Here is a 23,582-nt window from a genome sequence, read left to right on the forward strand (position 1 = left end):
GTGCCTGCTGGATATATGTACGCATGTATTGAGTCCATCATGATGTAGGCCAAGGCTCTTGGGTGTTAAGTTTTAAGGAACTACTTTTCTTTTAATCAAGTGTGAAGAAGTAGTAGTCACAGAAAAGGGGACCTTAGCTCAGAGTGAGGGGAGGAGAGCCACTGGCTAGCTCCTGAGGTCAATGAAAGGATAATCTCTGAATCACAGATTTGAATTCCAGCCTCCAGAGATTCCAAAAGGAAACCTCCGATGTCCTGATGATAGGCGAGAATTGCAATCATGCAATCACGCAACCAAAATGAAGGCGTTTGGGTCCCAAATGCAGGGGTGCTCTGACCACAACAGAAACGGAAGAGCCAGCCAGTTAAAAGCAGAAAGGCCACGCTGCACTGCCCAGTCCGGGTGGAATTCCAACAGGAGGACAAGGTAAAACATCAGAGATGAAAAGAGAATGGCTTATGATGTTTAAAGAGGCACTTGGCAGCTTAGACACCGCCTCTGGGCACAGCTTATTGAAAGGACCATGTAGCCAAAGAGAGGGTTCCATCTCTGGCTGCGTGGCTGTGTGTACAGCTGTTTCTCTACACAGTCCTCTGGGTGTACAGCGTATCAAAACACAGGTTCCCTGCCACGTAAGGAACATGAAGGAGAGCCCGCGGTGTGCCAAATGAAGAACTACCTTGTCATTTCCTTCCCTCCACTCTCCGAGGACAACGGCAAATGCCAGGGATTCAAGTTTAACTTGTGGATTTCTTTTTTAGTTCAAAATTTTCCTTAAGAGAGGAATTATGGCAGAAGGGGATGAGAAAGAGCAGTGAGCCTACGGAAACTGCAGGGAGCTTCTCCCTTGACATTCCTATGGCACGGAAAGGAGGTGCCCTGGAGTTCCTCCAGTCTGGGAGCAGACAGACAGAGCCCCCGGTGTCTCTGGTGCCTCCAACAGTTAACTCTCCAAAGAAACAGAGCAATTCTGAGGATGCCATTGAGCATATACAGCCTCACACACATGCAGATGAACACATAAGTGCATATGTGCGTACACGTGCCAGTGTGCAATCACATAAACTCACACACGTACAGGCTCGTACACACACACACACACACACACACACACACACACACACACACACACACACACCCAAGACACATATACTCATCCACACATGCACACTGAGGGAATATTCTCTATGCAGCAACTTCTCCTGTTTTCTTACAGCTAACCCGATGATTAATGTTTATTGCGAAAGGCTCCCTATTTGCCGGGAGAACACGATTTGCTGTTCTTCACGTAACAAGTGCCATACATCCGTTGATTCTCCTCCTGTCACATTACCTGGCTCCTCCACAAACACCCAAGTTGTAATAGAAAAAAGAAACACCCTGAGGCACATATACAGGCATTCCTGGTATTCCACAAGTGGATGACAGGCAGCTCTAATGGTCTCACTTACATAAATATAACTTACTCACATCAGAACACAACTTCCTTTCCTTCCAGACTCTGAGTGCCAGAAATCATTCTTTTCAACCCACAGCCGTTTCTATTGAAACACCTGTCAACCTGCTTGTCAGCCCAGCAGACCTCTGTAGGGCATCTACCCAGGGATGCCTGCATTTTCAAGTCTGTGGAAGAACAATGCCCTATGGAGGTTGAGGGATGGGCTGAGGGTTAGGAAAAATGGCTCCCGGACATCCCAGGGCCCTGACTTTTAAGATTTAGAAGAAGCCCTTTGGGCAGATTTATTGAGTTTTGTGTGTATGTATGTCTTTTTTAATCTCGCAAATAAACAACAGAACTAATTTCTCCCATACAGGGGAGGGGAAAATATTCATAGGGTAAAGTTTGTGCTGGGCTCCAGCATCAGAATTGCAAGATACCAGTGATAAGACACAACAGGATACTGACAGACTGGTAAGGCTCTGTGTGCCTTCCCTTACTCCACAAGCTATTCAGCAACCGTGAGGAAAAAAGGCCACAGCACTTCTCGAATTTGAGCCTTAGAATAATTACTACCTAGCACCTGCCTGTGTATGGGTGAGCTGGCTATACTATAACATTAGGTAATGCTGGATTCTGGCAGAGTCAAATGAAGACAAGGGAAGGCCAGAGTCAAGACTGTGTTTATTTAGCTGGTATTTGGCTAGGATAACGTATCAGAGTGAATTTATTGGATTCATTTTATGCAGTATTTTTCCCCAACCCTGAATGTACATTAGAATTTCCTGAGGAACTTAAAAAAACAACCCACACGGATAAAGACTCTTCCCCAGAGATTCGGATTTATTTGGACTGCAATGAGACCCAGGCATCCATCCTTCTACCATCCATCCATTTATGTATCTACCTACCTATTTATTTATGTTTTGGGGCTCTCAAGATACGATTCTAAACTTCAGCCAAGATTGAAACCACTAAAACTGTTGGATAAAACTTTCACCATTACCCCTTGTTAAGACAAAGCACAAATCTACACATTCACCCAAGGAGTATTTATTGAGCACACACTCTGTGCAAACTTCTGTTTTAGGTCCTGAATATACAATGAAAAGCAAAAACATACATGGCCAGCATCGGCTCAAGACCAAAGGCTCCCAGGCTGGAGGACAGGGGATGAGCCACGGACACAGTTCAATTCTGAAGGTCATCTGCAGGCAGAGTTCCATCTTGCTCAGGAATGCTCAGTTTTTTGTCCCATTCAGATCTTTGACAGACTGGATGAGGCCCACAAACACTGTGGAAGCCATCTGCTTTACTCAGAGTCCACTGACTTAAATGTTAATCTTCTCCAAAAACACCCTCACAAAAATATCCAGAATAATATTTCACCTCATATCTGGGCACCTCGGCTCAGCCACGTTGACACATCAAACAACCATCACGTGGCCCACCCCCCTTATGAGCCTAAAGGTCCCACAGATGACACTAAAGCACACAAACAACATGAGTTCAGACTGTGAACATTGTAGGGAAGAAAGAAGCAAGTTGCTGGACGAAGTGGACGGGAGAGGGAACATGTCTCTTGGAGGTGAACGAGAGGAAGGAGCCAGTCGTGAGAACTATAACGTGACAACTGCTACAGGCAGAAGAAATGACATCTGCAAAGCCACATGAGCTGGAGCTAACGCGATGGGATTGAGAAAATCACAGAAGGCCAGGGGGGCTGGTACACAGAAGCAAGGGGAAGAGGGGCTGGGGATGACATTAGAGGCAGGCAGGCAGGGGCCAGATCATTCAGGGCCCAAAGTTAAGACCAAGCCAAAGCAGGAAAGGTATGTGATCGGATTTACCTTTAAGATGATCTGTCTGGCCGCAGCATGCAGTGGAATAGTGTGAGTGGGGGTTAAGGGATGGGTAGGGAGGTCCTCAAATGATCCAGGCATCGGGTGACTGCTCAGAGCAGGGTGGTGGTAGAGATGGGGCCACGTGACCTAACCTGTGTCTATTTTGGCAGGGGGAGCAATCAAACTTACTAGAGCATGAGATGTGTGGCCGGTGGGGAGGAATGAATGATTCCCACATTTCTTGCTTAATTCAAAAGAAAGAAGAGCTTTTTTTTCCTAGTTAGAGCCTGGCTCAAGTTATACCCAATAACCACCCGCATTATGCAAATTGTGTGTCCTAATTAATGTAGATCCAGCCTGAATTATGCAAATTCTTGCTTTGGGCTGTGTTAGTCACTTCCTCCTATACCACCTCCAGCTCATGAGGTATACCACATTCCATCGCTCCCCACTGTCCTTCTGTGGACCAGAGCCATGTGTGTGTCTGGGCAAGAGGGAGCCCTAAGAGGCTACTGTGGCCAAGCCAAAGGACAGAAGGAAGGTGTGCCTGAACATCCAAGCTGCGTCACTACCTCCTATGGGCCTCCCTCTGTGGAAGCTTGCTCAGGGGCCCATGCCCGCAGTTGGCCCCCTCTCTCCATCCCTGTGTGCGTGCTCCAATCCCAGGCAGCATCCCTCCCAATCTCAGCCTTACTGTAATGCGCTCTGATGGAGCCTCTGCTTTTTGCTCAGATCAGATCCAGCCATCTGTATGCTGGAAAAACATTGACAACCCTCTGACCTATCGCACTTTTCAAAGTGCTCCCACATGGGAATGCCGCCTTGTTTTATTGAGGCGAAGTCTGTGTTTTATTTAACTCTGAACGCCAGGCACCTAGAATAGCTTGCAAGATAAATGTCAATCAACTCTAGCATAATCAAGACACCCATTCCTGCCTCATTAGGGTCCTCTCATTCCCTTTAAGCTTCTCAGATTTATACACTGTAATTAGAAACTTGGTGATTCTGAGTGCTCCACAGCAAGGCTTACTGGGAAGCTTCATGTGTCTGAATTTTAAATATTTTCACACTTCGTTAACCCAGTTGCTAGTGTAACATCTTCTGGCCCAATTCCCTCACACTGTGTGATTTTTATTTTTGGACAGAAACGAGAACAATTAATTGAATTGAAACGCGTATTGATTACTGTTTTTCATGAACTCCGAACAGCTTGCCTCTGGATTTTATTGAAGAGTTTTTAAACAACTGGCGGGATTGTTTCCTCTGTGACCCCATTCTGGCTGCAAGCACCCGTCTGCAGTTGCAATGGTCTGTTTTGGGTGAGTTGTGTTGTTTACAAGAGCGGAGACAGAGTGGGAGAGACCACGCCAACCTTCACATGCAGGGCCTGGATAGGGGAACCCTGCTATCTCGTCCAAACCCAAGCAGGGCTCTGGAAGAGTCTATGGAAATGGCTTGATGTCCACATCCCTGATGAAGCTATTCAGCCCTCGGGTCCCACGTGAGCAGGGATATTACTCCGTTCACTCAGTGGCCACATGGAAGAATTATTCCTTCAAGGCCTGCAGTGTTTTTATCAAGCAGAACTTCCTGGGTCCAAGCTGTGAACATGTAAGATGTCTTAGCCCACTGCTTCTCACACTTGTATATGTACGTGCATCATCGGGAGAGCTTGTTAAAACACAGACTCCGATTCAGTGGGTCTGGGCTGGGGCCTGAGATTCTGCATGTCTGATGTTGATCTGTTGGTTTGTGGAGATGAGGCCTCTGACATTACCCAACCCTGGGCACTATGTGTCACTTTGTTAGGAAACCGATCACAGAGGCGCACTGTGTATGTCCCACTAAAGTACAAATCCCCAAGGATCTGCAGGCCAGAGTCTAATTCACCCTAATGCCTCCTGTCATAGTGAAGGTGAGGCTGGCTTCGGTGCGCTCCAATGAGCACCATGAGCTCCCACTTCGGTGGGCAGGGAGAGAGGTCATAACTGCTGGAGAATTAGACCGTTTCACAGCCTCAAAGGGGCATTAGGGACAGGGCTAGACTCCTGTTCCTTAGGGAAGGGAGGTCCAGGGTCTCATGGTCCATGGCTCCAGGGAGTGCATCTAAATAAGAACTCCTGACTGAAAGAAAGGCGTCAAAGACCAGGTTAGCAGCAGGCAAGAGGCAGATGTGACAAAGCTTTTGCATCTTCTACCTGGGTACAAGATCTTCCAGTAAAGAGCTGAGCCCTCACTGCAATATCATAGGTAATGGAAATGTCCTTGCCTCTGGCACATTTTCCAGATGTCTCCAAGATGCCTGTGTACCCACAGTCCATTAGCCACATAAAAGCCGAGCGATCTTTGAAAAAATATAAATCTGATTCTTTCATTCCTCTACTTAAAATTCTCCTAGGGCTTTCTATTTCTCTAAGGATAAAGCACAAACTCTAGAATCCCTGCACAATCTGACCCTGCCCACACACTTCCCCCACGGTCTCATCATCATCATCCATGCTCTGAAGCTTTAGTCACTCTGACCTTCTTCCTATTTGTTAAACATGCCAAAGTCATTCCTACCCCAGGGCCTTTGCATTAGCTGTTTTTCTTCAAGTGTCACCACTGCTTTGTGTTCAAAGACTCTGGCCACAGGCAAAGTTTCAACAGCAGAGCAACTCCAAAATGAGGTATAAACCTTTAATTTTATGGGTTTGACATGGATTTATTTTTCTCTTGATTCTTACCCAGTTGAAGCCTGGAATAATCTGGCACCTTCATATTACAAAGAGGGGACTAAGCCCAGAGACAGAATGAGACATAATCAAAGCCATTCAGATTTGGCAGAACTGTCCAAGGATAGACCCAGACATTGTGACTTAGACTCATGGGGAAGGAAATTTAATTTTTTAAATTTACTTGAACCTGCTGCACTGAATAATATGGACAATATTCACATAGTCATAACCCTTTCTTTACTACATCCACTGCCCCTTTTCTTGGCTTTTGACTTTGCCAAGTCCAAGATTATATATAGGAAGGTAGAGAGAATCCTAGATTTCTCTTCTATTTGTGTTATCCTATTTTTCTTTGTCACAAAATATACTGTTTGAGACCAGAAGAGGGTGATTTGTAATTTATGGGTTCCTCTCTAGAAATTACAACCAGAACCTGATTTTTAAAAATCAAATTGGTTTCATCTAATTAAATTTGGAAATTGCCTCATAAACACATAACTCTGTTATAAATGTCTTTAAAAGCAAGGTCTCCTGCTTATGATCTGAGGCAGGAATGGGTTGAGCCCAGCATGGAAGGGACTCCCCGTTTCTCTGCTTAGGCGGAGAGTCTCTTATCAGTTGCTGAAATTTTCCAAAGAGTGGTGTGGTCTAGAGCACTGCTTATCCAAGTTTCATGCCCACGTGAACCACCCAGGAATCTTGCTAACATGGAGACTCTGATTTAGGAGGTCTGGTGGGGCCTCAGATGCTGTGTTTCTAACCAGTTCCCAGGTAATGCCAATGCTGCTGGTCCATGGACCACACCGAGTAAGGGGCAAGGCAACCACACTTGAATTCAGGACCCACAAATTTGCCACCTCAGCTCTATGACCTTGGTCTCCACACTTGACCTGAGTTTCAATTTCCTTATCTTCATGTACTGTGAGAGCTAACATTTACTGATGCTATTTCTAAATGCCAAATACAGCATTAAACAGGAGGCTACTTGATGTGCCCACGGTTACACAGCAAGCAAGTGGTAGAGCTATGGTTGAGAACTAGGCTGTTGGACTTCAAAAGCCAGCATTCTTACCTTCTGAGGCCCCACTAGCTTGTGAAGCTCATGGTCACAGCCACATTTATGCTCAAAATACAATGACCTCAGCCCACGACCTCCCTGGCTCCTTTCACAGCAACATCCAAGAAGCTTAGCATACTCCCAAAAGATGACCCCCCCCCGAGCTCACAAACATGTCACATGGCTACAGCCTTCCATCTCTGGCTCTCTGTAATCACAGCCCAGAGAGCAGCCAAAAATCTATCTGAAGGTGTCTTGCCAGAGCTCTGTCCAGGACAGCCCATCCCAGAAATGCCAGCATCCCCCATGACTGGTCTTTGAAAACACACAAGGTTCGGGGCTCACACACAAGTGAAAAGAAGGGAACACTCCCCTAATCTGTGCCCACCTTGGTGCCCAGAGCTCCAGAGAGTGTGCCATACAACGAGCCCTCAACTTCAAGGAGCTGCTGCTCAAACAGGGCATGCCCCTCACAGCTGGGCTTGCTCCCTTGCTCTCTCTCCATCTATTCCTCTCTTCTCCTCATAGAATGGCACGAGTGGGTTTCCCAACCCAGCCCAGGGTACATCCCATTAGAGGAAGAAGTATACTGCTCCCAAGGCAGAAGTCGGTCTGTGCAGGGCTAGGACTCCACCTGCCACATGACCCAGCCCAGTGGTTTCCAAGTGCAGCTAGGCACAAGGACTAGGGCCTTTTCAGGACAAACTTGTCCTCAATTCAAGGCAAAAAGAGAGAAAATAAGGAGACTCATGAGTTATTCATAAAGCTAAATTTATTCAATTTGAAGGACTGCCTTTTATTCTTAAATTATGTCCTTTCTGTATTTTTGAAATGATGTCTTTTATGAAATGATGTTGATAAAAAATGGTAAAGAACTGTATGTCGGTCCTCCAAACCTTTTGAAATGTTACTGGCCTGTGAATTCCCAAAATCGCGAACATCTGGCATACAGAGCCATTTACGTAATAGTACCAAGCAACTTAACTCCCTAAGTTCTGGGTCCCTTCCCTCTGCTTTACAAAGAACAGGTTGCCACACACAGTAGATGTCTATTTCATATGTGTGTGTGTGTGTGTGTGTGTGTGTGTGATTGCAGCATCTGCTTCACAAAGAATGACAGGTAGCTTTGAAATGATGGGGCTTTGTTTCAGTTAAGGATCCAGTCCCTCTCTTCCCCAGTGACGTACTACTGAACATGTTCTGGACATGGTCAATATGGTCCCTCCCTCCTCTAGTGGGTTCCCCAGAAAGGAAGCTTCTCCAAACCACGTGTCCCAAGATGGAGCATTAGACAGCTCTTCTTTTGATAGATGTTGTGAGCTGAGGCATTTTATTCAGTACCTGGACATGATGGATGGTGTTCTCCTTTCTTGGAGAGCTCTGAGGTCCTTCCAGGTCTCTCTAGAGAGCTCTTGTGTCCATCAAATTCACCTAAATATTTCTCCCTCACCAATCCTCTTTAACTTTCCTCCCTTACGTGGGGATATTCTTCCCCAGCTCACTCTCAGTACACCTCAATACCTCTAAGGACCTTCCTGCGTGAGCCCTCAGTGTCTGCAGTACATTTCAGCCTGGGGATGCTTGGAACCTTTCCCACCTCAGACCCTCTAGAGGAACCCTCCTAAAGCAGCCATCTCCACTCCCATTTTGCAGGGGAGGAAGCAGGCCTGGAGAGAGGAAGAACTGTAGGAAGTCACGTGAGACCGCAGAGGCACGGCCAGCACGCTGGGCTCCATCCCTGCAGCTCTGGCTTCCACTCTTCCCTCTGCACCTCTGCACTGCTGAGCTCTCCACCGCAGCCCATGCCACAGTCTCCGGGGGGCTCAGAATATGCGGGGTGGGAGGAGAGTCAACCTTGACCGTATCTCAGTACTAGAATTCAGCTCCATCCGCCTTATTGAAGTTTTATTGTTTGTGTTTGTTTTGCAATGGACTTCTACACACTTTGTTCTAGATTTGAAAGTTTTCAGGAAGCCACGTTGTGTTGGCTTGATGGGTGCCTTCCTGCTGGAAGAGGTTCTGCTCCATCTCTGACTTGATAAGGCCCTGCTAATGCTGGGAGGGGGCTTTCGGACACCATCACCCAAGCAGCAACAAAGTATGCTGTAGTCACAGAGCGATATTAAGGCTCAAGAATCATGCAGCCCCAGGGTAGAGAATGACACTGGAATTATTCCGGAAGCCCAGAAACCGACAGGTGTAGGATGAGCAACATGTGAGCACTGTGGTTTTCCAGACAAACTGAACTGTCACTACTGTTTGCCAAGTGGGGGTTTTCTTGGCTCTGCTGGGACAGTCTGCCTCTCTGAGTGCTGGCTCCTTTCTCAAGAGGTCAGTAAACACTTCAATGTGTGGTATGTCCAGTTTTCTTTGTCACTGGGGCTATCGAGCAGCTCAGCTGTATGTCCTTGTGTTTCCTTCCCACTACATTGTCAGAAACCTCTGTAAGTTATGTCTCTCACTCACCTTCATGCCCTCAATGGAGCTCTGCACACAGGAGGAACTCACCAACTTCATGCTGAAGTAAACTGAATAAAGCCAAGCGAAGCGGTACAGCAAAAGGGTCTTCTTACCTCATAGAGAGTGATGACTCCATTAGTCTCATTGGGAGGTTTCCACTGGATGTAGATCTTCTCCTCAAAGGGCCCTCCTTGAATGGATTCTAGGGGAACAGCTCCTGGAACTACAGAAGGGAAAAGTTAGGAACCTGATGTCACCTTCCTTCCCGTTTCCCCAGCCCTGTTGACCTCGAAGAGCAGTTGGCCAAGCTTTCGTATAAAGAGTCAGATAATGAATACTTTAGGCTCTGTGGGCCATACAGTACCTGTTGCAATTGCTCAGCTTTGTGCTTGTGGCAGAAAAACAGCCACAGACAATTCATAAACAAATGGATGTGGCTGCATTCTAATAAAACTTTATTTAAAAAAAAAAAGGCACTTGGCTGGTGTTGACCCATGGGCCATAGTTTGCAAACTCCTCTCCTGGATAGTCAATGGCTTTTTATCTTGCAGACTGAGCAAGGCTGATCTGGAATTAAACTGACCAGCACAGGGAGGACATCAGTAGATGACGGCACCCCCAGCGGTTGGGATTCTAGAATCAGACTCTTGCCTTAGGATTGGTAACAGAGGAATGCAAAAGTGAGCTTCACTGCCATTTTTTCTGACCCTGTCAATCTGTCTCCAATATTCCTTAGTTTCCTAATTCCTGAATCCAACAGGATCTATGTGTCTTGAAACTTCAATCCAGTTACAAGAAGTCTGTCTCATTCCAAGGCAGCTAGTTTGTCTCACTGCTGAGTCTCTAATGCCTGGCACACGGTAGATGCTTAATAACCATTTGCTGCTTGGTCGAGTAGGTGAATAAATGACCCATGCCAGCATTTTGCCCTAATGAGCAAAACCTCTCCTAGGCTGCTTTTGTAACCAGGTCAGTTTTCTTGGGCAACGTCCTCCTGCTGGATTCCAGCATCATTATGACAGTCTGGAAGATGCTGAACCATAAAATAAATGATTTTCCAAACTTCCAGCTATAACCCCCTAGGGAATCATGAATTCATGTAAACCATTACTGGATCTATTTGTATTTTGGCATTATAAAAGCAGGTACTTTTACTAAGCACTTACTCTTTGATCAGAATTTTACATACATTATTTCATTTAAGCCACAAAACAGCTCTGCCCAGTATGTATTATCTCCTTTCTGCTGATAAGGGAACTGAGGCTAAGAGAATTAAATAACTTGCTCAAGGTCATCCAGCTCTTAAGTTGTAAAGAGGGAACGGAACACCTGTCTGTGAGCTTCAAAGCATATACTCTTAATCACCACGCTATGCCTCTCAATATAGTCTTGGCCATATGTTGCAATCAGTTCCCTATTGTTAAAATATATTTAGTTTTTCTCATTATGGACATGATACACAGAATTTGTTGAACATTAAGAATATACAGAAAGGGTAAAAAAAGAAAAGAACAAAATCACTCATAATCCCCATAACTGGAGATATTTTTCCGGTATTTTTATGCCTATGCATATACATATTTTTAAAAATTAAACACATATTGTGTTGTGACCTTCTTTTATCACTGAACGAAACACAGATTTTTAAAAATCCTTAAATGTTCTTTGGGGCCATGCATTTTAATGCCCCATTATAGTCACCATTATTACTGGGCATTAAAATTGGCTTGAATTTTTTATGATTATAAGTAACACTGCAATGAGAATTTTTATAAATAAGTATTTTCATGAAACTCTGCTGATCTCCCAAAGATAAATTCTTGGAAATTAATTTATTGAGCCCAAGTAGATGAACTATTTTATTTTTAAGGCTTTTGACACGTACTGTCAGACTGCCTTCCACAGTTTGTACCATTCTGTGTTCCCCAAAAGAAGAACATGACTATTCCCAATCCTTGCCAACACTGCCTATTTAAAAAATTAAGTGTATGTGTGTGTATCCTTTTTAGAAAACTGGAGAGTGCAGATTTTTTTTTTCAGTTTAATTGGCCATTTGCGTTGATTCTTTTATGAACATGCTCTTTATACCCTGTTCTCATTTTCCTCTATGGCTCTTCATTTTTGTCCATCGTTGTCTTATGAGTTTGTAATTATAATCTGTTTTTAAAGACATACACTTTTCTCTTTGCATAGGTTACAAATATTTTTATCAGTTTTTCACTTGCTTCTTGAATCTTTTAGGTATCTATAAGCTTCTAAGTTGTCAGATCTCTAATTGCTTTCCCTTATCTATTCATCCTTGCCACAAATATCAGGACTTTGAGGTAAGCGCACAAAGGATCAGGAGAATTATAACAAGCAGAGAAAATCTAGTCTGGCAACTCAGGATACTAAGTGGAAGATAAAAGTCTATGGATTAGTAAAAGTTCCTAGGGCAAAAGTGCAGAGGGTAGGTGTTGGAATGTGGTGGGTTGCTTTGTGAGGACAACAGTGGAAGAAGCAAGGCCATCCTGGGGAGAAAGGATGGTAATTCATCAACGGGGTGATGGTGGTATAGAAGAGAAGCAGACGGTGTAGGAGATTTGCAACTGTTAAGTGAATGTGATTTGTTGATGATGGATAAGGGTGAAACAGGGAAGCAATGTTCAAGGAAGACCCCAGCTCATCTGTTTTAGATACCTGGAGTGGGTAAGAGTGCTTTTCACAGAAAGGGATCCTTACAGGAGGGTTAGTTTTGGAAAGGAAGCTGGTGGGTTTTGTGATGCTCCGTTTGAGGTGTGTGTAGAACACCCAAATGGCAACACTGAATAGCAGTTGGATAGACAAGCAGTTGGGTGACAGCTTAGAGGGGAACCAAAAAAGCAGGTCCAGGAATAAGCCAAGAGGAACTACATCTTTTTTTTTTTTTTTTAAAGATTTTATTTATTTATTTGACGGAGAGACACAGAGAGAGAGGGAACACAAGCAGGGGAGTGGGAGAGGGAGAAGCAGGCTTCCCGTGGAGCAGGGAGCCCGATGCGGGGCTCGATCCCAGGACCCTGGGATCATGACCTGAGCCAAAGGCAGACGCTCGACAACTGAGCCACCCAGGCGCCCCGAGGAACTACATCTTAACGATCAAAAGGAAACAAAGAAACTGAGAAACTAAGAAACCATGTTCAGAGAGGAACCTCTGGACCAGGAATGGGGGCTGTCATGGAAGCAGTCAAAGAGGGATCTAGAAGGGACTGGTTTGCAGTGACGGATGTGGCTGGATAGTCATGGAAACTGTGAGCTTCAATTTGCCCACTGAATGTACTGTCTTCAAGGTTACCTGTGACCTACATGAGAGTAATTGAGGGGGAAAGCTGGCCTCTCAGCTCTCCTGCTGTGGACGGAGAAGAGAGCCAAAGGTAAGGGACTGTGCCCACTCAAGTCAGCTATTTGGGCCGTGAGGGGCAGGAATGCAGGAAGAGCAGGGATGGACTATGGACCACAGCGGTGCCCCCCCCCCCACCCCAAGGCAGGAGATGTTATGGGAGAATCACAGGCGACCAGGAAAAATCCAAAACTGAAGTAAGAGGTAGAAGAGCGAAAAGGACAGGAAATGACTGGAGTGGTCCTGTCCTAAAAAGGCAGGAATCTCAGTGGGTGGAGAGAAAGCACCTTCCCCCTTGTGAGAGAAGACAAGAAAATGTGCAGCTGCTTTGGAGAGGAGAGTTGAGGTGTCCTTGGGGCTCCATCTTCTTGAGAAGCGAGGGTGAAACCACCTACTAAGAGTCAGGAATTTAGAGGAGCTTTAAGAGGGGCAAAGTGAGCTGAATGGAGAAATGCAGATGCCGGTTTTCACAAGGGTCTATCCAGGGGAGGCTGTGAGTGTGAATATCAAGCTGCTAGCGCTCAGGCGACGTGTTCTCCTCCTGATTCCAGTTTGCAGCAAATTCTCTTTCTCACCCCAGATCGGAGGAATAGTCATCTGTATGTTCTCCGACTTGATTTATCCCCACTTTCCTTTTAAACCTAACTCCTTAATCCATCTGGAATGTATTTCATACATTGCACAAAGTAGAAATCTAACTACAGTTCTTTACAGTTTTCTTAGGACAATTAATTGACCGGTCAGAACTTTCCCCAGTGATTTAAAATGCCATTTTCCTGGCATGTTTGATTATGCTGACATATGCTGACAGGTATTGTGTGGTTCCCTGTTCTCTTTCACTGAGCCCCAGCCTCTGATCTGACAGTATCTCTCTGCTTACTCATATAACACGTTTGAAGAGTTGACAGAAAAAGTTCCTTTCTTTTATTATTCTTCTTTCGCAAAGTTTCCTGGGCTCTCACTCCCCATTTGTTTGTCCAGAAGAGCTTTGGAAAAATTTTACAAAACTTCAAAAATGTTCCACCAGAACATTGTATTCTTCACTTCTCTGAGGGACAAATGATGCCTTTTTATAATAGGTCCCCCCACCAGTAATGCTGTATAAATCTTCACTTATTGATGTTCTTATTGTATGTCCCTCCCTTAAAAACGTTATTAAAATTTCTTACAAATAGCATTCCTAGGACTTTATTGCTTTTGTTCATATGACTCTTGACTCCATTTAAAAGCTTTTCTTGTGAAATCTATCATAAGCCAAAGTACAAGTAATAAATGTATAGTTTATGAAATAATTATGAAGTGAACACACATGTACCCACGATCCCCTCTAAGAAATAAAACATCACTGTTTCACTAAAGCACCCTGTGTGTCCCATACTGCTGACTTCTCTCTCCACCTTCCAAAACCAAAAAACAAAAAACAAAAAACACTCAATCTTGTAACTAACCTGAATTTTATGTTAATCATTCTCTTTATTTTTATTTGGAGTTATAAATATATACATGTATCCCAAGACATCATTTTGTTTCTTCTGGTTTTCTTTATATATACATGAAACTGAATATTTGTATTATATGATTTGCATTTGTCACTCAACATTGTTTGAGATTCATCCAATGTTGATGCATGTAATTTTATTTCATTCATTTTATGAATATACTCTTATTTTGTCATTTAGGAGATGGTGAGATGTACTATAGATGGATGATAGGGCTACATCTCAGAGGAGCTATTTTAGAACACAGCTCCTATGAATATTTTTGGACATTCAGTTCAATATTTATAAGATTTCACTCAGGTGTACCTGGGAATAGGCTAGGTAGACTAAGGGTCATAAACGTCTTCAGCTTTACTGAGTAAAGTCAAATTGTTTTCCAAAGTGGCGGTAACAATTTATACTCCCTTCAGCAATATTCTGAAAGCTCCTACATTTCTAAATCCTTACACACATTTAGTACCATCAGATTTTAAAATTCTAGACCATCTAGTAAGCATGAACTAACACTTCATTGAGGTTTTATTTGCTTTTAGCTATTTACTAAAGAGGCTGAGTATCTTTAATGTTTGTTGAACATTACTGTCCTTTTCTTATTGATTTGTAGAGGTTCTTTGTATGTTCTTGTTACTGATCCTTTTATTGGCTATGTGTGCTATAAAAATCTTCTCTCAGTTTGTGTTTTCCCTTCCCTTTATGCTACCTTTGGATAAAAATTAGTTATTAATTTTAATGTAGTCAAATTTATCAGATCTTTTCTAGAGAAGGAAAGAGAAAGACAGACTTAGTAATTTGACTGTGGTAATCATTTCACAATGTATATGTATGTTAAATCATGCTGTTGTACTTCTTAAATATATACAATTTTATTTATCAAGTACACCTCAATAAAGCTGAGAAAAAACCCTACAGACTTAGTAGCAGATGCTGTTGGTGCCCTGCCCATACACTAGTGCTTACTGCAAAACACTTGCTACTCTACCTGAAGGCTGTGAAAGCAAACATGGTCTCCGCACAGGGCAAGCAAGGAGTCTCAGAGACTTAATGCCCCTAAAAACATCCTTCAAGCAATGAAAGACAGGAAGTTATTGGATGAATATCCTAGTCTCCTCACCGCTTGGTTGGGTTAACTCTGTGACATATTCTATTTATACTTTTCGAACTACCTCCAATAAAAGTGACTATTATTCCCATTGTAGTGGTTGTTGTTTCCAACCCATTGTGGACCATTATTATCATAAAATACAAAACCAAAAAATAGGAAAGTAAAATTAAAAAGTAAATGAGACTTCTTCCTAGAAACATCACCAAAGGCAAGGGAAGCAAGGGCAACAATGAACTATTGGGACTTCATCAAGATAAAAAGCCTTTGCACAGCAAAGGAAACAGTCAACAAAACCAAAAGACAACCAGCAGAATGGGAGAAGATATTTGCAAATGAGATATCAGATAAAGGGCTAGTATACAAAATCTATAAAGAACTTATCAAACTCAACACCTGAAGAACAAATAATCCAATCAAGAAATGGGCAGAAGACATGAACAGGCATTTCTGCAAAGAAGACATCCAAGTGGCCAACAGACATATGAAAAAGTGCTCAGCATCGCTCGGCATCAGGGAAATCCAAATCAAAACCTCAATGAGATATCACCTCACACCAGTCAGAACGGCTAAAATTAACAAGTCAGGAAACAACAGATGTTGGCGAGGATGCGGAGAAAGGGGAACCCTCCTACACTGTCGGTGGGAATGCAAGCTGGTGCAGCCACTCTGGAAAACAGTACGGAGGTTCCTCAAAAAGTTGAAAATAGAGCTACCCTACAACCCAGCAATTGCACTACTGGGTATTTACCCCAAAGATACAAACGTACTGATCTGAAGGGGCACCTGCACCCCAATGTTTATAGCAGCAATGTCCATAATAGCCAAACTATGGAAAGAGCCTAGATGTCCATCAACAGATGAATGGATAAAGAAGATGTGGTCTATATCTACAATGGAATACTATGCAGCCATCCAAAATGAAACCCTGCCATTTGCAATGATGTGGATGGAACTAGAGGATATTATGCTAAGCGAAATAAGTCAGTCAGAGAAAGACAAGTATCATATGATCTCACTGATATGAGGAATTTGAGAAACAAGACAGAGGATCATAGGGGAAGGGAGGAAAAATGAAACAAGTTGAAACCAGAGAGGGAGACAAACCATAAGAGACTCTTAATCTCAGGAAACAAACTGAGGGTTGCTGGAGTGGAGAGGGGTGGGAGGGATGGAGTGGCTGGGTAATGGACATTGGGGAGGGTATGTGCTATGGTGAGTGCTGTGAATTGTGTAAGACCGATGAATCACAGACCTGTACCCCTGAATCAAAAAATACATTATATGTTAATTAAAAAATGAAATAAATAAAAAGTAAAAGTGAAATTTAAAAACATAGAAAAATGCAACCTCCTTTTAAAACACTTAATCTCTATTTCTATAATTATCTTGTCATGGACCAGGAAGAGTTTGTAAGTCATTGCTTGTCCCTGGATCACACTTGGAGTGGCATGATTCTAAGACCCAGTTATTCACAAGGTAATTTTCTTTTTTTTTTTTTAAGATTTTATTTATTTATTTGAGAGAGAGAGAATGAGAGATAGAGAGCACAAGAAGGAAGAGGGTCAGAGGGAGAAGCAGACTCCCTGCTAAGCAGGGAGCCCGATGTGGGACTCCATCCCAGGACTCCAGGATCATGACCTGAGCCGAAAGCAATCACTTAACCAACTGAGCCACCCAGGCACCCTCACGAGGTAATTTTCTTGATAACACACCAGTATTGGTTTCCTTCCCTTCTGTTCCACTCTTCATTACCAGGGTGTCCCAGACCACTTCCTAAATCAACTACTTGCATTTGAATCATTATCCCAAGGTCAGATAAACCCAAGCAAAAATAAACTCTAACAAAAGAATCTTATTTAAGAAATACTTTCTCTTAGGTCATAGGAATATTTTCTTAAATTATCTTCAAATAATTTTAAAGTTATGATGTTTGTAAAATGTCTTCAACTCATTTGTAATTGTGTTTTCACATACAGTGTGAGGCAGGGATCCAATTTCAATTCTTCTCCCTATTCTACCACCACTTAACAAAAAAGAAAGATTTATTTACTCAACTGATCTCCATGCTACCTTTGCCTTCCATCACATTTCCTCATACATATGGGTCTATTTCTAGGTTCTGTTTTGTTCATTTGTTCTATTAGACTATCCCGCTATCAATACCACATCATCCTAAGAAACAAAGATTTGTGAGTCTTGATATCTGGTGGAGCAAGGCCTGTAACTTTGTACTTTGTGTTCAGAACTCTCTTCGTTATTCTTTTTCTTTTTAAGATTTTATTTATTTATTTGTCAGAGAGAAAGAAAGACAGAGACTGAGCACAAGCAGGGGGAACAGCAGGCAGAGGAAGAAGCAGGCTCCCTGCTGAGCAGGGTGCTGGACATGTGGCTGGATCCCAGGACCCCGAGATCATGAACTGAGCTGAAGGCAGACACTTAATCGACTGAGCCACCCAGGCACCCCTCTCTTAGATATTCTTGCCTTTTCTCTGGCATATACATTTTAGGATGACCTTGTACATATTTGAAAAATGTCTTGTTTCTGTACTGGAATTGCATGAATTATAGATCAAATTTAAATAATTTATGTCTTTCCATACCATGTCTTGATAATACTGAGTTTTCCCACCCATAAACATGGCATCTCTCTCATTTAGGTCTTTTTAAATCTCTTTCAGTTCTTTATACCACACTTATATATACTCTACATCTTGAAATCTTACATTAGGTTCATTCCTAAATACCCTATATTTATTGCTATTGTAAGTAGTATCTTTAAAAACATACCACATACTTATTGGGTGATTAGAAATGCAATTGGCTTTTAAATGCCAACTTTTGTCAAGCATGTTACATTCTCTTCTTCATTCTAATAATTTGTGTACAAATTTCTTTGGGTTATCTATGTAAATAGTCATAGCATTGCAGTTGATAATAGTTTTGTTCTTTTCCAATCTTTTAACTCTATTTAATTTTCCTGTCTTCAACCACAGCCATCAATATGATATTTAGTGGAGATAATGATAAGTACCTGTGTGCTTTCCAATGTTAAAGGAAATGATTTTGTTATTTTATCATTGACTATGATGTTTGTAGGTTTCTTATAAGAAGGTCTTTTTTATTCCTGGTATATAAGAATATATATATTTTTTAAATCATGCTGAGCTTTAACTGATGGGTTTCTGTGTCTAGTATAGTAATGATACATTTTTGTCCCTCTTTTAGTTAATGTAGTGAATTACATTAATGGATCTACTAATGTTGAACCAATATTGATTTTCTAAAATAGTATTTTCCTAGTTGTATACAGCAATGGATTGTCTGCTAATATTCTGTTTGGGGTACGTGCATTTAATTTTTCTTCTTATTATAATAAGCTTGTCTGGTTTTGGTATCAAAATTACACTAATGTCATAAAATGAAAAGTCAAGTATCACTTATTTTTTTGCTCTTTGAAGGTGTATGTGTAAAATTGGAGATACCACTGCCTTGAGTGTGTGATTGTACTTGTAAGACCATTCAGAACTGGTATTTTCTTTCTTGGAAAAGTTTATTAAACTACTGATTCTATTTCTCCATTTGCTGCGAAATTATATAAGTCTTTTTTGTGTGTGTGCTGAGTGAAGTTCTGAAGTTTATATTTTGCCAATAATTTTTCCATATCCCATAAGTGGTAAAATGTATAGGTATAAAAGGGTATTTAGTATTAAAGGTATTTTATCCTTTTGTGAAGTAAGCATTACACAAGTGTATAAAACAAATATACATCTCATTAACTTATGAATAATCAATTTTATGCCCTCAAAAGGTAACCTTAACTTCCTAATAATAATGAATCTTGCTTTTCATTATAATTTTTATTTCCTAAATATACATCCCTAAGCACTATAGGGTTTATTATTAAATAAAAATCATAATACAGTAAATAGTGCTAAACTCTTTTACAAAGATCAGTCTGGGAGAACTAACCTCTTTACATTATTGACTTCCATTCCATGTACACATTCTACACCAGCACTTATTTATATATTCTGGTGAGAATGTGGATTACTGTTTTACTCTGTTTTTAAATCTTGCTTCTTGATATAATGCTCAGGGGACATTTGCTTTGCATTATCAGGTTAGTCCCCTTTAATAAGAGTGAAAGCATGTTTTCATCTACCCGATAATCTTTCCTTATGCAGCCTTAAAAAAGGTAGAACGAGATGGTTTAGTTTGGTGGGTCGAGATGTGTGCTGCTAGTGATTATAGGAGTCCCTGTTTCAATTATTTCTAACCCAGAGGGAAAGGGAAGAATTTAGATACACCCATCTATTACTTGGCCAGATAAGAGGTCTATGTGATTAAGGGTGGGATGGGGAAGGTTTGAGAAGGAAAATAACCAGGTGGCAGGAAGCTTCTTGTCAGAAGAGAGAACTGTTTTGATATCTTTAAGGCAGCCTTAAGTCACTTGGAACACTGCCCCCATCTCTAACTGGAGCATCTCTTCCCAAAGCTAGCCTTTCATTAAATCCCTTTCTTTTCCTTATTTACCATATGCAGGCTTAAAGAGAGAGAGAGCTCTCATTCTCTGCACTATGGACTGACATATAAAGATGTCATCTCCTGCTCTCCAAACCCTCACTCCGTCCACGCCAAGCTATAAGCTCACCCTTGCCTTCAGCCATGGTCAGTCAGAGTTTGAGGGTATTCATGCAGTTGGCCTTGGAATTCTTTCCTCTTGGGCCCCCAGGGCGAGGAAGGGGTTTCTTTCAATGAAGTTACAGCTCAGTCATCTTTTTCCCATGTAGGTTCCCGTTCTTCAACACTGCGTTGCATTCCTTCCTTCTGGCCTGGGGGTGGCATCCTCTTCTAGTTCCCAGGGCAGGTTTAGAGGTCTTCTTCTCTTATTTCATCGGGAAGGTAGTTTAAGAATCAGATCACCACCTTGAATGGAAACTCACACTTTTGTCCTATTGACCCAAAAGGCAGCACTGCATGGTGACTAAGATCACAGGCTGAGCCAGACTGCCTGGTGTGAGTCCTGTTCTTGCCATCTCTTGCTGTATAACCTGGAGCAAGTTGCTTAACCTATTTGTGCCTCAGTTTCCTTTAAAGTGGGGGATAAAAATAGTCCCTACTTCATAAATGTTGTAGCGATTCAATCTATCAGTACATGTGAAATGCTGAGCAAAGTGCCTGGAACAAAGGTAGTGTTACTCTGTGTTTGCTCCTCTCCCTGGTCCCATCACATTCTCGGAGAACTGCTCTAGTGTAGCCTGGAGATACACCAATTTGCTTTTCTGCAGAATCAGGATTATTCCTATTTTCCTTGGTGTTCTTGCCTCTGTTCTTTCTGAATGGTGTTATACTGCTCATCATAAAAGCCATCCTTCCCATAGCTTACTGAGTATATTAAATAGCTTTCTACAAGCATCTTCTCATTTCTAAGGTAAATAATTCTAAAATCTATTTTTAGATAAAATCTGAAGACTCGAGATTCAGTCATTCAATAACTTATTTACTGCATGCCTGTTCTCTACCTGACACTGTTCTGGGTGCTTGAAAATATGCAGTAAACAAAACAAAAGAGTGGCCTCCTCCATGTGCATTCTAGTGAGAGAAGACAGATAATAAAATGTATAGTGAAATACATAGTATGTCCAATGATAAATGCTAATGAGAGACATGAAGCAGAGAAGAGGGACAGAGTGTGGTGCCTGAGGCTTCCAGTTGTTCAGAGAAAGGTCAAGGACAATGCCCCCTGAAAAGTGATACTGACTTGAGACAGGTGTAGGAATCAGCCCTGTTTATTTGAGGGAGGATCATTCTAGCCTGCAGAAATGGCCTGTGAAAAGGTGCTGAGGGATGGACCCCAGCTGGGAGAGCTGAGCAGAACAACAACTGGATCTGTGTAGTAAGGCGGAGGCAGAAGGAGATGAGACCAGAGAGGCAGCCAGTAGTTGTGGCCACGTGGGGCCCCGAGAGCCAATGTAAAGACTAGGGTTTTTTCATCTCAGTGACGTGAGAAACCATTGGAAGGTTCTGAGCAGAGGGATGATGATATGATTTGCCTCACGGTTTAACAAGATCATCCTGCCTGCTGTGCTGAGAGGAGTGCAGGGGCCAGAGCTGAAGCTGAGTGAGCATTTAAGAGAGTACCGCGATAATCCAGGTGGGACATCACAGTGGCTTGGACCAAAGAGCGAGGAGTAGAGGCTGTAAGCAATGGCTGAGGTCATGCTGTTGACTGAAGGATAAGCCAAGAGAATGTGCTGATGGACGGGATGTGGGAGGTGGACAGGGCTGCTGCTTCGTCCAAAGCAAAGGGGTGCCAACCACAGACAATCAACGTTGAAAGGTATTCAGGGCCTTGGGTGTGATAAAAGTGAGCAATCAAGGTTTTTGGCTCAAGCCACTAATAAAAAGGCAGTTGGCATTAACGGAGATGGAGAAGACTGTGGGGAGAATGAGTTTGGTGATGGGTGAGGGATGATCAGGAGGTCAGTTCTGGACGTGTTTAATCCAGAGACCGATTAGCAATCCAGCTGGACAGGCTGAACAGGCAGTTGGATAAATGACTCTGGAGGGCAGGGGAGAGGTCCAGTCCGGAGACACCAATTGGGGAAACCATTAGTATATCATTGGATTGTAAAGTCAAGATATTAAGAGGATATAATTAGTGGGAATCAGTGCGGATCAAGGGTCAGCAAACCACGGCTACAGCCAAATGCAACCAGCTGCTTGTTTTATAAATAAAATTTTATTGGAACCCTGGCACACACACTCATTCCTACAGTCAGAGTGAGATAGTTGAGGTCGAGGTTACAGAGGTATTATAAGTTATTCTAAAATGGCCCCTTGCCCATGATTAACAGAAATTTTACAAAGATCCTTGCTTTGGTTTCTCTCTAGTTACATTCCTTTGATTAAAATCTGCATTCCATGTCTGATATTGGCCACACACCACTGAGTGTGTCCTCTTGGCAGAGAGTAAGTTGAGGGCTTTCCATACAGACTTTCACGTAGAACACTCTAAAGGGGTTGGTGGTATTATCACCCCATTTCACAGACGGAGACACTGCAGTGCCAAGTATGCAAGTAACTAAGGCTGCATAACAACGTAGTGAATGGAGCCTGAATGGAGCCTGCATCCTTCTGACTCCAAAGTATTTTCTGAATCGGCCCTTTTTTCCATATTCTAGTGGATGTGGGTTCAGAAAGGCTGAAAAACAGTGTCACTACCTCTGAGTAGCAAAGCCAGGTCATCTCAGCCAGGGACCAAGGCTCTTTTGGCCACACCACACTACTGCTCCAAAGGTCAAGATGTCCTTCCAACGAAGCAGACTTACTTTGTTTTGATTCAACTGGGTCCTCCCCCACCCACATTGTGAAAAGACCCAGAAAGATTCCACTTTCATCTTATCTTCTAATTCTGTGTTACTTTAGTCTTTTTTTTTCTTTATAATTCTTTAATGAGTCCACATATTCCCTTCCCACAATTTCATTTCTTCTTGTATCTAACAGCACAGAACTTTCCATCCTTCTGACAGAGTTCTACAACAAAGGTTAATTACTTTATAATTTCATTCCCTTAAGAAAAAAAAGGCGCACTAAAATTGCTAATTTTAACTGTGCTTCTTGTTAGTAGGTTCATGTAAATTCACTGTAATTAAACCAGATGTTTTCTTGTGCCTAAAAGTCAGGTGGTAATTTAAAGGAAATTTTCATTTCAACATAAAGGGGGACAGAGTGTAATCAAGGGAAGGTTTCTCCTTTCCTGTTTTCCTTTCTTCTTCCCATTTCCATATCTGGGAAGTGGGGCTGGTAGTGGTGAACCCTGTGGGCAGTAGAGGAAAGTCAGTCAGCTCATGTTGAAAGCACAGAGCCCCACAGAGTCAACAGAAGTTCCCATCCTGTTTCTTTTGTCTAGGTCTTTTTTTTTTTTTTTTTTTTTTTGGCCTCTCCATTCCAAGGGCCATATTTGTTGGCTGGTTGGTTCATTATAAACAGACTCAGAACTAACTTAAGAAAAAATCAAAATAATTCGAAAATGGTTTGAAGGTCACCAGAATCTGTAAATGTGTCTGATGGAGACAAGACAGATTCCCAGTCTTGCTGAAGGAAA

At 42.5% G+C, this 23,582-nt stretch overlaps 1 protein-coding gene across 1 annotated transcript in view; it reads right to left on the reverse strand.

The window, feature by feature from the left end:
* Positions 1-23,582, reverse strand: part of PTPRT (protein tyrosine phosphatase receptor type T) — an 856,863-nt gene that overhangs the window by 396,764 nt on the left and 436,517 nt on the right. The window contains exon 9 of the mRNA XM_088026646.1: positions 9,630-9,739. Within this exon, the coding sequence (XP_087882772.1) occupies positions 9,630-9,739 (110 nt within the window). The remainder of the gene's footprint in view (positions 1-9,629; positions 9,740-23,582) is intronic.

This window comes from Eumetopias jubatus, unplaced genomic scaffold, assembly GCF_037043125.1.
Source record: "Eumetopias jubatus isolate StellerSeaLion01/CBP00866 unplaced genomic scaffold, mEumJub1_p1.0 scaffold_9, whole genome shotgun sequence".
Taxonomy (NCBI): Eukaryota; Metazoa; Chordata; class Mammalia; order Carnivora; family Otariidae; genus Eumetopias; species Eumetopias jubatus.